This window comes from Manis pentadactyla, chromosome 5, assembly GCF_030020395.1.
Source record: "Manis pentadactyla isolate mManPen7 chromosome 5, mManPen7.hap1, whole genome shotgun sequence".
Classification (NCBI taxonomy): domain Eukaryota; kingdom Metazoa; phylum Chordata; class Mammalia; order Pholidota; family Manidae; genus Manis; species Manis pentadactyla.
Window position 1 is genome coordinate 134,148,336 of NC_080023.1, and position 16,432 is coordinate 134,164,767.

The window sequence follows — 16,432 nt, forward strand, 5'->3', positions numbered from 1 at the left end:
CTCAGATTAACAGGGCCTGATGGCTCTGAGCAAGAGGCCAAGTCTGAGGGGGAAAAAAAGTGCAGTGTTTTTGGAAAAACTTGAAAATTGGTTTTTAGTGCCAGCATGGAGCTTTTTTCAGCTGCTAAGTGAATTAGTGAGTGTGTACAACTGCAAAGGAAAAATGTGGATTGTCTTGAATCTAATGATTGTCTCAAAGCTCAAGAAGCCTTTTCAGCAAGGCAATTTATACCTTTTAACAATATTTCCATCATCCTCAATTACAGAATCTCTCCCTGTGGCAAATCCTGTTTCATTTTGCTGGAATTTAATATGCCGTATCATTTAGTGGGACAGGTGGTATCCAAAAATTAGAACAAACATGGTAATGCTTGAAAAGTCATGACTCATTTAGAAACTCAGATTTGGCTTTCTCCTCTTATGCCTTAGTATCAAGAAAATAACTTTTTCCACTGACATCCCTCTCAGAGGATTGAAAAGTCTTTAGTTAGTGAGATCTGAAGGACATCAGGATTGTAGTGAGAAATGGGTGTGCTCTTGTGTAGTTCAGGGATGCCTGCTCAGGGATTTGCCTACACTGTTTTCATACCAACCATGTCTTTCTGGTCAGACTCTGAGGGTCTTTTCTGTAACTCCTGTTAGCTTGAGACTCGGCACAAAGTGACGGGTCCAAGGTGCATTGATATTAACCCAAGAGAACTCTACTAATGAGGTCTTGCTAGGTCTAGTCTCTTAAATCTAGGATGAGTCATTTTAGAGCAGTGTGACAAAATCTGCTGATACAACTTTTAATTATCTCACTTGATTTTTGATTTTGAAAATTATAGGCTAAAGAAATACATGCTACTTGAAAAAAATGCAGAAGTGTATTGAGTCAATTCCTACTCTATTGGAATCTCATTTTGCATGCTGGGTGACAATGGTTGAGAACACCTCCTTCTCGTATGCATTGACATAGAACACATACCAAAGTTACTAGTCCAGCGCTAAAATTCTGAATTTCTAAAACAAAATCTAAACAATTTCCAGGTCTATGAAAGTATTCAATATACATACACACACATTTAAATAAAACCACAAGCCTCATTATTTTACTCACACCTTGTATTTCTTATAATTAATGGCTAATAAAAGATAAAAAGTGACTGTAGCACTCTACTATTTGAAGAGAGCAACTGAAACTTAAATGCTAACCCAATCCATAAAACAGGGAACCTTTTTCTAGGGCTGTCTCAGGCACTTAGGGCTCCTGAACCCAGGGACAACTAATAAATTTTATTACTTACCAAACACAGAAAATTCTCAGATTTTACTATTCTTCTTCACAGATGAAAGATCCCATAAATGACATTTTCTCTATGTACATGATCCACTGATTCAAACCAGAATATAGCTACTAGAATCCCTGTAATTACGACTACAGACTGGGATTCTGGCTACTTTTGGCAGTTAAGCGGCATGCCAAGGGATACTGCCAGTGACATGGTGAATATACTCTATCTTTCCAGACAGCAATGCTTATATAAGCTAAGGAACCATGTATTTATTTTTCAAATATGTTAAATGGAAGCTTTCTCTTATGAATAAAATATACAGACTACCTCAAAATAGAAAAGAATGTAAGGAAACTGCACTGGCAGTAGTAGTTGGGTGATGTGCACTCTCCTTCCATACACTCCCTGGCATGCGCGGCTCCTTCTCCTCCTAGTGTACCCAGAGGAAATGCTTGGCTTACCAAGCCTCATTGCCTTCCAATCTCAGTTCAAAGACTGGGCATCCTGCCTAGGTCAGAGAAAGGTCTACGGGGGAGCCCAAGAGCCACCTACACTGTGCTGACCTGCCTGCTGGTTTTTCAAGTATGTGACAGTCAGAGGGAGTGTACTTAGTCTTTTACATGCATAAGTCCAGCTCTTTAAATTTTTCTGGCTTTTTGGTTGCAATAAATTCCAACAAATTAATATTTTCACTCATGTTAATGTAGCTCTCAGATTCTGTAGCATCTCCATTTCTACAGCAAACTTCAATAAATCTTTCCAAACTGTGAGAAAGTATTTGTTTGTTCCCAAACAGTGTCCTGCTCCCTAATCTGATTTCTGAATATTCTGGCTCTTTTCCTGTTTTATATATTCTTCTAGTCGAAGAAGCCACTTAACCCAGTACTGGGAACAGAGCTCTGTGTCCATGAAATGTGGGTGGGCAGGGGATCCATCTTTGTAGGCCACCACAATTAAGCCACTCTGAACCTAGGAAGAAACATAGGGTGATTCCAATATTTCTTTAATAGGACCAGTTTAGGTTCATTTCCTTCTTACTCCAGGGCAAACTTAAAACAAAACAATCTACAGTAATAGCCCTCAGTTTCTAGGATGGGCTGATGAAACCTTGTGCCAGGACATATAAGAACACAAAGGTGAGAGATAAGACACTGAAGAATGGACTGTGACTACTAAAGAACTTAACAACAAAAAACACAGGTCAAGGTGGGGGAAGTGCTTTTTGAAGGTGGAAGGACAAGGAACACAGTAAGCAGTGGGATACAAACAGAATAAAAACTGTAAGGACTTGCGCTATAAACAAGCATGGAGCAAAGCTTTAAGTAGAGGCTGTGTCCTGACCTGAAAGTTATAGTTGGTATCATGGTTCATGGCACCAATGTATGCCACAACCTGCAGGGGGTTGTCAAATGTATTTCGGATAGCAGGTTTTGGCTTCTCTGATGTCTTCCAATCAATCACACACAGCTTGCCCCTTAGAAGAAACCAAAGGAGGTCTTTGTAGGTAATAGTTTAAACTGAGAAACTCTATTAGGTTAAAGTCTCTTACATACAACTTATGATTTGTCACCCAATGACCGTTGCTTCTTTTCTCCATATTCTAAAGAGACAGCTCCCCTGAGCTTTATTTCTTAGAATTAGAAAGGTATGATGTTCTCTTTCGTTTTTCAGGTCAGTAATGGGTCTGTCATGGAAAATGCTTCCCAAAGTGCACGGACGAGGGCTACAGGCACAGGCCCCCCTGAGTGTGGTGGAAACAACCTTCCATGGTTTCAGTTTCTAAACTTTCCCCAATTCCTTTGGACCTCCATGGCCTGCTTTCCTTTAACAGTTGACAGGGGAATTGAAACTACATCCATTATCTTAATTGATTTTCCTTCAAATGTCTATCAGAATAAACCTCAACAGACCAGTAGCAGAGTCTGCGTCATAAAAGATAAGCATCATGGTGCCTCAGAAATATCTTGCTCATAAACCAAAGCTGGGGCTCAAATCCATCAGCATTCAATAGTCACCAACTATATGCAAAAATACAAATAAGAAAACCTAGTCCCTGCCTTAAAAGTTTATACAAGGGTAGGACAGTTTACTACTAGGGATACTGGGAAAATAAAAATTCCTGCCACTTCTATTTTTCAGTGAAATAACCAGTCATTCCTCTTAACATGAAAAAGAATAAAATAGGAGGACTCACACTTGTTCATTTCAAAACTTACTACAAAGCTACAGTCATTAAAATAATTTAGGACTGGAATACACAAAAATGAAGTCAAAATGGATCTATGACCTTACTTTACATACGACTTAAAACTATATACAACTCTTAGAAGAAAATACAGGGCCAGAGCATAATGACACTGAATTTGGCAATAATTTATTGGATATAACACCAAAGGCATAGGCAACAAAAGAAAAAATACACAAATTGGTTTACAGAAAAATTTAAAAAACTTGTGTATCAAGATACTGAGGCAATCCACAGAATGGGGAAAATATTTCAACTCATTTATCTGATACAGAAAACTCCTGAACCTCAACAAAAAACCAACACAATTGAAAAATGGGCAAAGTACTTGAATAGACATTTCTCCAAAGAAGATATACAAATGGCCAATAAGCTCATGAAATGATGCTCAACATCACTAGTTACTAGGGAAATGCAAATCAAAACCACAATGAGCTACACCTAATACTCATTAGGATGGCTGCTATTAAATAAAAGTGACAAGTGTTGGTGAGGATGGGGAAAAATTAGAACTGTTGAGCACTATTGGTGAGCATATAAAATGGTATAAGTCCCTGCAGAACACAGCACAGCAGATTCTTCAAAAAATTAAAAATAGAATTACCAAATGATCCAGCGATTCCACTTCTGGGCATGTATCTAAAAAACTGAAAGTATGTTCTGTAAGAGATGATGGTACTAAAACCTTGGTTTCACAAGTGTTCAGTACTCATCATTTCAATGTTGATGCTCTTCACTTAAAGAGCAAAAAACCAATAAACAGCAGCACTGTGGGCATATTTTATAATCCCTACAGAAAGTGTTTGGTGTCAGGAACTTCTTGGAGGCCTAAGGTAGAAATGACTTCATGGCTCCCTTTGTTAAAGGCCAGCCAAAATATTACCCATTAAATTTCTAGGCACACAGGGCACTTCTCAGTTGAGGCAGCTATGGCACAGAACTGTTAGGTGGCCTAAACAGTTTCCACACTAATAAATAGTCTGTCATTCTCTTAAAACTTAAATTTTAACTAGATTTCCAAGGGTTACACTGACAGATCCTACCCTGTACCCCATCCTGTTGTACTGCTCAAGTTGTTTTTTTTTTCGGAATAGGGGTATCTGCAGGTTCTATCAATCCTTCAAATCTGGAGTAAGGTAAGTAAGTGGTGAAAAAAAGTAACAGCAGCAATTTAGAAACTACAGGAAGCTTTAGTAAAGCTTGGAGCTGCTACCCATGTCAAACACTGCCAGAAAGGCAGGAAGAGTTGATTTTCAGGTCCAACAGATCAAGGTGATATTTTTAGTAAAACAGGACAGAAAATGCAAAAATCGGACTGGATCTTATGCTTAGTACCTTCCTGAGAGAAAGGGGAAGGAGGAACATGCTCAGAAACAGGCCATCCTAGGGATAATGAAGTTATACCTTTTCTCCACCAAATACTTTGATTTGAAACAAAGATTTACATGGATTATGTAGCTCTTCCCTCCTGTATCCATGCTAACCTCCCACCCCATGCCCAATTATTTTACAGTATCACATAGGTTTTGACTTTAGAGAGGCTGCCCCTTAAAGTAGGAGTTAAGAGAAAAAGTAGTGTATGACTGGCACCATCTATCTGTCTCACTCTGCATTAATTTACCTCCACACTTTGATGGAAAAAATGTAATACTTACTGATACTCAGCTACACAGTCCAGGAGACCTACATACTTTAAGGTCTTATGTTGCACAGCACTTTCAAGAGCTCGCACTCCACTGACATCTTTCAGGATATGCTGGACACTTTCGATGTAGCCAGATTTGAAGAGATTTTCATCTCTCTCTTTTAAGTTCCCCTGGGGTGAAAGTATGCTTTCCAAGGCTTCGTGGAACCGTTTCCCTTGTAAAAATATGTCTGAAAAGAAAATCAGGGGGAAAGGGGACAAAGAAAAAACCAAAGTATTACAAAATAATACTTTCTAAAAGACTCTGAATAAAATTAAAAATTACACAAGAGTTACCTTTAAGTGACAGCTCCTAAGATATCACATTTTAGCCTCTTGTGACACCTAAGAATGCACTTGGAAAACTAAAGGGACTAGAATAGCATAGACAATAAAATGGATCAAAATGAAGTATTTCTAGTACAATTAGGCCAAAGCTAGAATTAAAGATCTGGGGGTTTAAGGACCATACCTAGTTTATGGTTCTATGAATCTAACTATCCATTTTAGTAAGTGAATTGGTTGTGATAAATAATTTTAAGACATTTAGGGAACTGTACTTCTGTTTACAATTCTTTTTACAACCGAAACTTAACATAGGTGGGGAAATCCTTTTACTAACAGGTTTAGTGACTGGCAAGGAATAAAAAGCAAGACAAATACAAATAAAAAAAACAACTTAGATGTTGTGGGACTGGGGATGGGAGTGGAAAAATGTGTGGCATTCTTTTTCTGCACTTTTTTTGTTTTTACGGCTAGAACAGCCTAAGACAGTTGCTCTGTCCTGAATCTTCTTCCTCATACACTTAAAAAAAATTTTTTGACATACCTTAATTAGTATCAGGTGTATGACATAATGACTGGTATTTGTATATCTCTACACTTTTAAGAGAACATAAACATATTCAAGAGATGCAAGGTATACTATGTATTCACTTGATTCTTAATATGGGAAGGAGAGAAAGACAGGACATTGTTGCACTAAGCAGTGGCCATGGCATTTTCAAAATATTACTTAACTTTCAAACTCAACAATCTAGCAAGTTAAGCATTGTTACCCCTACTTTAATGAATAAGGAGGCCTCAACAGTGCTGTTAATTTGCCCAAAAGCTAAAAGCTGTACCAACAGCCTGGTACCAGAGTCCATGTCTATTCCAGTCCACCACACAGCAGAGCCAGGGAGGCAAATTCAGGGACCATCATTTAGATACAAACAGAAACCGAGTAGGAAATACTCATGCTTGGAGACAGACACACAGAAAATAAGGAAAACAATCTCATCAAATGAAGTTATATCAAACGAGATTACATTGGTCAAGTGACTTTTACAAAGATTTTGAAAGGTAAGTTATACCATTGGCAAAAAATGGAATGCTTCCCAGAAATTACTTGGAGAGTTACATGAAATTCAGTTGAGGAACTAGGTTATTCTATTCCCAATTTACTTGGCTCAATTGGACTTATTATTATTAGCACATGAAGTTTACAAGAAATTTGAGGCTGATAGTATTTAAACCTAGGGAAAAGAAGTACAGCATTTCACCTACAGACTAGCCTAACGAAGCAGAACATAAACATGATGAAAACAGGAAGAAAAATTGCTTTATCAACTGCCAAGCAAATACACAACTCATTCCCCACTGCTTCACCCCTGGCTAAATTCTTCGCATATAAAAGACAATAAACACTGGAATGTAGATTACAGGATCCCTTAGATTTCAAGGCTCAAAAACATTAAACATGAATCAATTTGTGAAATTAAATTTTAAAAGATTCATGACTTATTGTAGATAACAGCAAGTTGGAGTATTCACTCAATAAATTAAAGGTATGAAAAGGAACCATTTTCAAGGTCCAGTATATAAAGTGCATTAAAAAAAAATGTCATGAATAGTTCTGACTTACGGAACTGGAAAGATGGGTAACATTTTAGGAATAAACAATCAGTGTAGCAAAAAGCTGAAAAAAAATAAACCCCAACTCTTTCCACTATGATCACTTAAATGTAAATCAGAGTAAGGCAGACTTTTATCCTTGGCAATCTTTAAAACGTAAACTGATGCTTGGGAAATTGTTTGAGAATGCCAGCTCTGGGCACATCTCTATGCTCCTGCCTTTGGTAAGACCAAGCGGAAGGGAATTTATTAATTCAGTATTTTAAAAAATGTCTCTCCTGACCTATTAAGTGCGTTACAACGTGATTTTTGTTTTTTTCTTTTTGGTGATGATGGGGTCATGACACCTACCTGCATGTGATTATGATCGCCTTCTTAAGAAAAAAAAGTGATTCCACCCATTTGTCAAGGTTATCCCGAGTTAACTGAAAAATACATCATAGTAGTAGCCTGGATTGACAAAGTAGCCTAAGGAAAACCATCACAGTATTCTTTCTGCCTGAGGTTGTGAAGTTCATTCACATTCCAAACAGAAGTTCCTGTCCTTTACCAAGGGGGCCACCAGAGCACTCCTTTGTGCCAAGAGCTACAGAACTAGGTTCCCACTTGACCCAGCAGGTCTCGGCCTTTACCTTTATTATCACTAATTTCAGGATTCCCATGAGCTGTGACATTCCTAGTTTAAGGAAAAATCCAAACAACTTCGCATGAGTAAGCAATGTAAATTCTAAACTCCAGTGGTACAAATAAAAAACTTAAGATGCCATTAAAATATTTTTTAAAAATGTTGCTTTAGAAAACAGAGTTTGGTGGTTGTTACTAATTAAGGCAATTAGTCCCTGCATATATTCCTTGCTGCACACAGCTGAGGGATCTTATAAGGGGCTACGTTCTTGACCATTTTCCCATATCTGGTGCCACCTATATAACTATTTTTCTTTAAATCACATGTGACCATATATTTACTATGACCTACCCGCATACAAGTTTTGCTAAGATGGCTCAAAATAAGTGCATTACTCTTAAAATGCTTGCGTACCAACGAATACTAACATGTACCCACAAGGGGTACATGTACTGCTCCATGGGAAGCATAGGCTAAGGAATGATCAATGTAAAATTTAGCTTTAACATGAAGACGACTATATAATCCTGATGGGACCAGCTAATTCACTTGTGCCAATGGTCTTTCATCTTGCTTTAGAATGTAATCTGTTTTAAGGAAGCTATTCTCACTTGGCTAAACTGGTAAGTTAGGAGTTGAAAGCTAAAGTTTATTTATTCCCAGTTACTAATTAAGAGCATCTGATTATCTCAATTTACCAAGATCTAAATACAGATATGTGTTCTTGCTTATTGCCAGTCTTTAAATGTATGAGTCAATGGTGGTAAGTAGGATGGGGAGTTATTTACTAGATTTTGAACAGAATGCCTACCAAACAACTATAATTCCATTATCAGGTGATTGACTCTTTTCCATAATCAAAGAAAACGAAATTCTCTTATGTGAGTTCGTAGCTTATGAACTTTATAAATCATCTAGTCAAAGTATTTGACCTGTGCTTCAGTTTCATCTGTGAAATGGGGCTAATAGTATCTATGCTTTACAGGGGGGCTGTCATAAGGATTGAGTAATATACATAAGTGCTATTTAATGCTAATTATTATCATTTGAAAGTAGTTCCTCACTAGTTAAGGTTAAAAAAACCCTCGTTCTTTTGACACTGGTGCTCTATATTCTGGAAAACACAGTAACCATACAGAACCAGGATTGAGAAAATTACTTGAAGAATATTCTGCAAAGCCATCCTCTCCCAATTCCAGAGTCATCCGCTGTTTCCACCTCTCCAAATAAAAAATCTGTTCTGACGTCATGGTTTGCTGAAGGACCCGGGTCACACTTGGAGTCACCGTCTTTTGCAGAGGGATTTTCAAAGGTAGTGTAGGCTCACTTGTTGCATTTGGTTTGACGTTTCTCTCTGAACTGAGGAGAGGAAACCAGTTTTCTGGAACTCTTGCTTCCTCAGCTTGCTTTGGGGGTTTACACTTCCTCAAAGGTCCATAGAGTAAATTATCTTCCTCGAACAATGATTCTGGAGTCTGAGCACGGCCTTTGAATGACAAGACGGACCGTACTATATCAGAGTACTTTCCTTGATCCACTTCCTCATAAGGGTTCAATTTTTTCTTCCGGCTACACGAGTAAGCGGAAGTGGAGAAATACACATGGCGGGTTGGTTCTACAGAAAACCCCGTGGAACTTCTGAGCTGCCTGCAGATGGTCTGAAATGCCTTCATCTCTAGATATTTTTTTCACTTCCCTCTAGTCAACTTGCAAGGTAAGATGGCCTTTTTTATTTTTGCACTTCTATTAAAGAGAAAAGGGATGTTAGATACCAAATGTTAAATATTTAAACTACCAAAGTGAAAGCTGCATTAGTACGATATTGCACATTTAAATTGTGTTCAATAATCTTTTTTGACGTGTTTATACAACGCTATTCCCAGACTCTCATCAATACCAGAAGGACCAGTACTTAATAAATGCGCAAGAGTAGACAGTTTGGGGCAAAAGGTCCCCAGTATTCAATCCTAAGAAACGTGACACTTAGGGAGACGTGAGACACAAAGAAAACGGGACGAGCCGTTCTACGGTGGCCACAACAGTAAACAGTTAACTAGATCCCTAACCACCAGGTTCTTTGCTAAGTATTCCGTGTGGAGATTTTTCATTTAACCTTCACCCCCTGCATTACTGAAACACCATTTTACAGACGTGGAAATCGAACTTCGGAAGAGTGCCGTCAGGTCCGAGCTGGTAAGAGGTGGTCAGCAGTGCCCACCAATGATCCCCAGAAGGCAGCCTCCTGCTCCGCCATAGGGGAGGACAGGACCGCTGGGGCCCGTCGAATGGGAGTTGAGATTAAGAAAGAGCCGATTTAAATGAAGCCCAGCCTATGGCAGGTACAGGTACCTTAGAAGTCCCCACGCTCCGCTTAACTCCCAGAGCGTAAACGACCTCTTGTGACTCGTACTCTCGTCCGTCCCGCGCTTTGGTCTCGAGTTAGGCTCCACCCACGGCACGGCAGTCCCAGCAAGCACTGCGGCGCGCACGCTCCGCCCCTAACCTTTTTACCTCCCTTAGAGGCTCAGGAGATCGTGATTCGGGCGGAAGCGCGGGCTCCTCAAATCGCGCCCCTTTCGCTCTCACGATGTCTTGTTTACGTCACAGCTCGTCGCCATCTTGGACCCTGGCTGAGTAATAAATTCCCCCACACTTTCAGCGCTGTCTTTTCTAAGACGTGCCTCGCTGGAAGTGTTCTCTGCCTCGCGTCCTCGTCGCAGCCGCGGTCAGCGGTTTCCGCGTAGCCCGGAGCGAGGGTAGGCTCCGCGTAGCTTCTTTGCCCGGCTCCAAGATGGACGGCAGCGGGGACAGGGGAGGCCGCTCTGGGGGAGCACGTGGGGCGCCGCTGGCCTTTCTCGGGGCAGCTGGGATGGTGGCGGAGTCCTAAGGCCTCCTGCAGTCGTCGGGCAGGGAGGTTGGCGGAGGCGGGGCCGCGGCCACCCCCTGAGAGGCACCCCGGCGGCGGCGGCGGCGGCCTAGCTTCTTCTTTCCTCGCACAGCCAGACGGCTTCGCTCGAGGCCCGCGTCGCCATGGCCGCGGTTCCCGAGTTGCAGCAGCAGGAGGAAGACCGCAGCAAGGTGAGGCCCTCCTTCAGGCGCCGGGGAAGGCTCACCGGAACCCCGCACCCCTCCCTCACCCTTCAGGCACTCGGGGGCTGCTAGCGCCGTCGTGAGTGCGGCCCCACCGAAAGGGAGCCGGCGACGCGGGTCTGTTCCTGGTATCCCGCCCCCGCCGTCCGGGCCCTCGCGCTCAGTTCGAGATCCCAGGACGCGTTCTTAGCGTTAGAAGTTCTTACAACTTTCCTTGTTGCTGTGAGGACGGGACTGAACGTGAATCCACCTGACGTGCAACAAACGGCAGTTGCTTTTGTTGCCTCCAAACCCCCGGTCTGCTCTTTGAGAAGACGTTTTGGCCCGAATACTGGGGAAATTCCACCAAGTCAGAAATCTGAAGCGTGTTCTTTAAAACTTCACAAACACTAAATGCGTCGCTGGGAGTGCTGTAATTGTTAGTAGGTGTTAAAATACTTGTTGAACTCAGGTTCTTAATTTTAAAACTTGAGTGTTTATGCAAATCATCCGCATGCGGCTTACATCTTGGGGTCTAAAAGGGAACAAATGTAATAAATCCAGGTTTACTACATCTGATTAAAGATATAAGAGACAAGCCTCTGCCCTTTTATTGGCCGCTTAGATTTTAGTTTAGCAATTCATAGAGGTTGGTATGAGCCACAGCGTTCTGTGCAGAATCGTCAACAAAAGTTTTTCTGATAAAATGAATTAAAAATACAAAGCGCTCTCAAATTTAACCCAAATGGCATCTTTTAAAAAGGGTATCGTTGCTGTATCAGTTCCTGAAGTGCATGCAGCTTCGTGCGTGAGGGTCGGGTCTTGGTATTTTTTTTTTGAAAGCTGAAAGAAGTAAATTATTTAATGAAAAACGAAAGTGGGAACTTGAGACTACGATCCTTTGTTGAATATTCCAAAGGTAGCTTTCTCAGTTAAGTTTAGGTGCTTAATAGGAGTTTTGCCAGCAATTTGGTTTTTTCTTTTTTTCCTGATAATTACTGTTCTTGATCTGGAGTCGGCTTTGGACAGCTATTTAAAAGGACTTAACGTCTTAAGCCGACCTTCCCATTGGTACAGCTGGCTTTTAAAATAAATTCCCCACCATTCAGATCCTCCAGCAAAATCAGGATTATGAAAGCTATTTTCTGACTCCTGTATTTAGTGGTTACAGGGAAGAATTACATAGAATTATTTTCCTCCTTATTTTGTTAAAATCACAGAAGTAAGGGAATAATAAAACTTAATAAACTGTTACTCTAACCCGTGGCTCCATCTTGCTTCCTGATCTCTTGATACTAGCTAGTCCTGTGCAGTGGATCAAGTCTAGATGCTTTGTTGAAGGGAGTTCATCCTAAGGGAGTTTGGCACAGGTGTAAAAATAACAGGAAGCAAACTCCTGTAACAGCTTTGTTAGTCAACTGAAATATTTTACATTTTACCAAAAATGTCTTAAGTTTAAGCTTTCTGATTATTTGTTTTGGAATTTCCATAAGTATAGGGGCTCATGGAAATGAGACCTGCTAATAATGTAGGGAACAACTGATGAGGATTGTTGAATGTTCATGCAGTGCCCTTTGGCTAGTTCAGCAAAACTGCAAGGAGTATTGGCTTATATCTGGTAGCCTGACACATTAGTCATGTGTGTTAGATGAAGGTGTAAGGATTTGTCTCCTTAACCCAAAAAGCAGTTTAGGGGAAGAGTTACATGATTTAACATGGTTTTTAATTAGTGCTCTGCTGATGGAAAAGATTTTTGTTTTAACGTTTAAATTGAGAAAAGTAGGGTTCTACCAAGTTTAGCACTGAAAAAGTTAACAAAGTTAACAACGTTAGGTCCCAACCTCATGATAAAGGACTGCATTCCCCCATCCATTTCCAGCAAATCTCAGGTGACTGCTTTTTAGTGGATAGCAAGAAATAATTGGAGGTTGTGCAGAACCTTGTTCTCATAAAAATAATAGTTGCCCATCCGTTCATTTTGCACCTTTTAGGATCTCCAGGCTTTCCATTTGCTGAAATACCATTTAAAGAACTGCATGGTGCTGAGGTTACCACTCCGAGATCAGTGTGTGCCTTTCTATGGTGGTGAGTCTGTTCCATTAGTTTAGTGAACCTATGGCAAATGGAGCATGGGTCCTAATTGCCTCCTGGGTCTTTTTACGATTCTAAATTTCTAATGGACTGAAGTTAAGTTGAGAGCATAGAAAATGCATTGCAAGGGCTGGGTGATGGCACTTCCCCACCTGGTACTATTAGGCCTGACCTGAACTTCCACTGGTGACACTGGGTGTCGCATGGATGGTGTCTCTTTTGAGAGCAAGTCATTGATATTGATTTCATGTGGCTGCATCTAATCTACAGCCTTAGTTTTAAGCCAAGAGGTATCAGCCTGAGTACTGTTGACGTTTTGGGCTTGCTGGTTTGCTGTGGAGAATTGGCCTGTGCGTTGTAGGGAGTTTGAGCAGTATTCCTGTCTTCTACTGGGTGACATTAGCTCCCTTCCTCCCAGGAGTGATGGTCAAAAGTGCAGGCAGACACATAGTCAGATGTCCCTTGATTGAGAATCAGGTTTAAACTTTTGTTTCTAAAGCAGTGATGGTTGTATAACAGAGGTTAACCTTCCTTTATTGTGCCAGTTTGTTTCAAGTTTTTTTGGATCTGATTGATAAATTCAGAGGAAATAACATGCTATATAGTACATAAGCACTGTTGACTATCTGTTAGAATGTTTTCCCCCCAATATTGAACTTATTTAGAGATGCTAAAAAGGTAGTTTTCTTCAGTGGGTTCTGGGCAGTTAAGGGTTACAAAGAGACAGCTGTGTGTTTACTTTTTGTTGGAGTTCATTGCTCACCTTGGACAGTGGAAACTGAGGCTAGGCTGCCCATAGCACTTAGCAGTATTGTGGGCCAGAGCGAAGTTCACTGAGATACACGGCAGGGTAGGACTGTTTAAAATCCTGCTTTTTAAACATTTTGTTTTCTGTTATCAGGGCCTAGAGCAAAATTTAGGAAGAATAGTTCTGTAGGTTAGTACCCTGAATGCCTCAAATAGCCAGTGATGAAAGGCATGTTAGGTAGTATTTAGAGAAACATTGTACAGTGAACCCAGTTATTTTGAGGAAAGTAATTCAGAGCTCTGTAAGGTCGGCTGTTTCTAAGTTTCTTTGCATAATCTAGCTTTCCAAAGGGTTTCTTCATCTATGACACCTTTTCTGATTGATGGGCCTTTGAATTACTCTTAAAAGATGCCCTTTCCAAAAGAGGGACATGGAATTTGTCAGCCATTTCATTCCCTGAGGGCAAGCATACACAGGGAGGAGTGTAAGTGCCGATTGGGATGTAGAGGAGGGACTGAACCTCTCAGTTTAGAAATTGAGTTGTTTGGCTTGATTCCTCTCCCCTTTCCATTTACAGATTTGTAACTTTTTCAGGCACTGCTGTGTTGTCTGAAGAGGAAAGTAACTAACTGTTTATGTTAACCTGTGGTAAGCATTTTGTATGTGAACAGGTTATCTTTACTTGTTTTTGAGGGCATTCTAGTCACCCTAAATGGCGAGGAATACAAATGCAGGTGCTGCCAGCGTCCTGGCTTTTGTGTGGTTTTTGGTGATGATGGATACTCATAGCTGGGGAGTGGTAAAATAAGGAATTGGAGTATTTACATCTGAATGATCTGGGGAATGTGTGGTGTCTGACTCACAGCAGGAAAAAAAATTCATCCTGAGGCAGGCAGCCTTTTTTTCCATGCTGCTGCCATTTGTGTTGCAAACTTAGGAGGACATAAGTCTCAGCTGAGACAGCTCTACCTGTGTCGCCGAGTCATGGTGGTGAAGGTAAATTTTATTCTCAGACCTATTTATTTCACCTTGGATTGATCATAAAGTAAGACCATAAAGGTCAGACAGTGGATGTTTTAAATAACCCTCATCAACATGAGTAGTGTGTAATATATCAGATTTATAGCGGATGTGGCTGTGGACTTTTGATATGTAACAGGGAACCTTTGGGAGGGAGCCATGATGGGCTTGGGTGAAGCCCATCAAGTGGGTGAAGATTTCATTTAGCTTTGAGTGAAAAAAATGAGGTTTTTAAAATTTATTGTAGCTGCTTCCTCTAGCAGTGTTGTTTTGAATCCCAGTAGAGTTTCTGTGCTAGGAGATAATCGTATAGTTGAAGCCTTTCACTTTGTGAACTCACTTGAAAATAATCCAGGTACCTAGTAATTAGGTGGATTTCTTGAAATGAATGTTATTTAAACTAATGATTGAACTTATCTCTCTTTCTGGTTCCAAGTAGGGATTTGACTAGTTCATGGGCTTGCAGCCTTGTGAAATGATGATTTGGTTTATCCATTCGCTGAGTGCCTGCACTGACCTTCTTCCTAGCTTCAGTTCCTGTTCTAGGAACTTGGGGCTTCGTAGCCTCCAAATGCCCTGCGGTCTGCGGTGTTCTACCACGGACAGTTGTGGATTGGTGGACTACCGGTAGGAACGGTTGGTATCAGCAGGGTTGGGTCCCTCTGGGTCCCATCTCACCAAGATGAGTGGTGGAAATCTGATCACACTGCAGCCTTTTATTGTTTTTTAATTAAGCTTATGACTAACTTCCATAGCTATAATCAATGTTAGGAGATGTAGATCTTACAGAAGCCTTTGTTTCTGTTTTTGAGGACTAAGATATTATACTGGCAGGCTTGATTTATATATATATATATATATAGGAAGGGAAGAACCAGTTGGTCTATAGTTGTCATAACATTTAACCTTTATTTAATATTTGTTCCTCCTGTGGGTCCTGAATTAGAGATTCCAGGCTTCTGTGTTGTCCAGTCACATAGGTGCACTATGCCATAGGTGAGCCATTAAACCTCTTGAAGAGGGAGCTCTGCACATGGTGTTAAGTTCTGTACCAACGTGAGTTGTAAGCAGGATTGGATCAAAGTTGTCCTCAGCATCCCAGAGCTCTGCAGAGTTGTCCTGCATTCAGTGTTAGGCGCCCCAGCTGGGGAGGCTATATGAGCAGGTAAGGAAATGCATAGGAATTCTTTATCAGTTTTTCCCTCCATTTCAGACTTGTACTAAACGTTGAGATTTCTTGAAACGGTTAGAAATTTGCTGTTTGTTTACACCTTAACTCTCTTCTCACGAAGATCATTATAAACTTTACTGTAAGAATTAATCTGGTAGGGAAGTAGTGCAATGGGTTTCTGTGGAAATTACAAAAAGGGCAGTTTTAAAACTTACATGCCATCTTTTGAGGGCAGTTACATTTAAAATTTGAGTCTTACAGGTGAACTAAGGGAACTGGGAAATGGAAAATTTTAATGTGCCCAAGGTCAGAGTTGGTTCTGAAGCCTGCCTTTCCCCACTGATTTAAACATCCATTCCAGGTGTTCTGACATCTGTGGCCCAAGTCAGAGACTTAAGGTGTTTGCCAGCAGGGCTGAGTGGTACTCTGGCTGCTCACTCAGGATAGGGGATAAAGGTGGGTGAATGGGGGAAAGCATATGGAGGAGTGCCTCCCATTCCTTAGGCCCTCCATCCTGGTCATTTACTTACCAAGTGCTGTGGCATGGGACTATGGGGTGTTATTGTTGACTAAGCAGAAGGAATGCTGAGCTTTGAATCACACTCGGTG

The 16,432-nt window shown here is 40.8% G+C and overlaps 2 protein-coding genes and 1 non-coding gene across 5 annotated transcripts in view; 2 read left to right on the top strand and 1 right to left on the bottom strand.

Moving 5' to 3' along the window:
* Positions 1 to 1,086: 1,086 nt before the first annotated feature.
* Positions 1,087 to 10,226, bottom strand: MGME1 (mitochondrial genome maintenance exonuclease 1). The gene is made up of 5 exons (XM_036892140.2): positions 10,074 to 10,226; positions 8,884 to 9,467; positions 5,175 to 5,394; positions 2,616 to 2,748; positions 1,087 to 2,243 (listed from the first exon to the last, which is right to left on the bottom strand). Exons 2-5 carry the CDS (start codon positions 9,395 to 9,397, stop codon positions 2,082 to 2,084), a joined length of 1,029 nt encoding a protein of 342 aa, XP_036748035.1. The 5' UTR covers positions 9,398 to 9,467; positions 10,074 to 10,226; the 3' UTR covers positions 1,087 to 2,081.
* A 119-nt stretch (positions 10,227 to 10,345) lies between these two features.
* Positions 10,346 to 16,432, top strand: part of SNX5 (sorting nexin 5) — a 36,481-nt gene continuing 30,394 nt past the window's right edge. The window contains exons 1-2 of one of the 3 annotated variants that reach the window (XM_036892139.2): positions 10,346 to 10,480; positions 10,724 to 10,802. In XM_036892139.2, the coding sequence (XP_036748034.2) occupies positions 10,755 to 10,802 (48 nt within the window). In that variant the 5' untranslated portion in view covers positions 10,346 to 10,480; positions 10,724 to 10,754. Of the gene's footprint in view, positions 10,481 to 10,723; positions 10,803 to 12,784; positions 12,879 to 14,601; positions 14,629 to 16,432 lie in introns of those variants that run through there. The other 2 variants (XM_057502698.1, XM_057502697.1) reach the window with 2 other exon arrangements.
* LOC118915892 (small nucleolar RNA SNORD17) lies at positions 15,123 to 15,357 on the top strand. The gene has a single exon (XR_005026219.1). It is a non-coding gene; the product is annotated as a small nucleolar RNA SNORD17 (small nucleolar RNA).

Excerpts from the sequence above, each read along its gene's own strand:
- MGME1 (XM_036892140.2), bottom strand. The coding sequence starts at position 9,397 with ATGAAGGCATTTCAGACCATCTGCAGGCAGCTCAGAAGTTCCACGGGG. Across the intron at positions 5,395-8,883 it reads CTTTGCAGAATATTCTTCAA|ACATATTTTTACAAGGGAAA; the intron begins GTAATTTTCTCA and ends TTTTCTTTTCAG. Across the intron at positions 2,244-2,615 it reads ATACCAACTATAACTTTCAG|GTTCAGAGTGGCTTAATTGT; the intron begins GTCAGGACACAG and ends GTTTCTTCCTAG.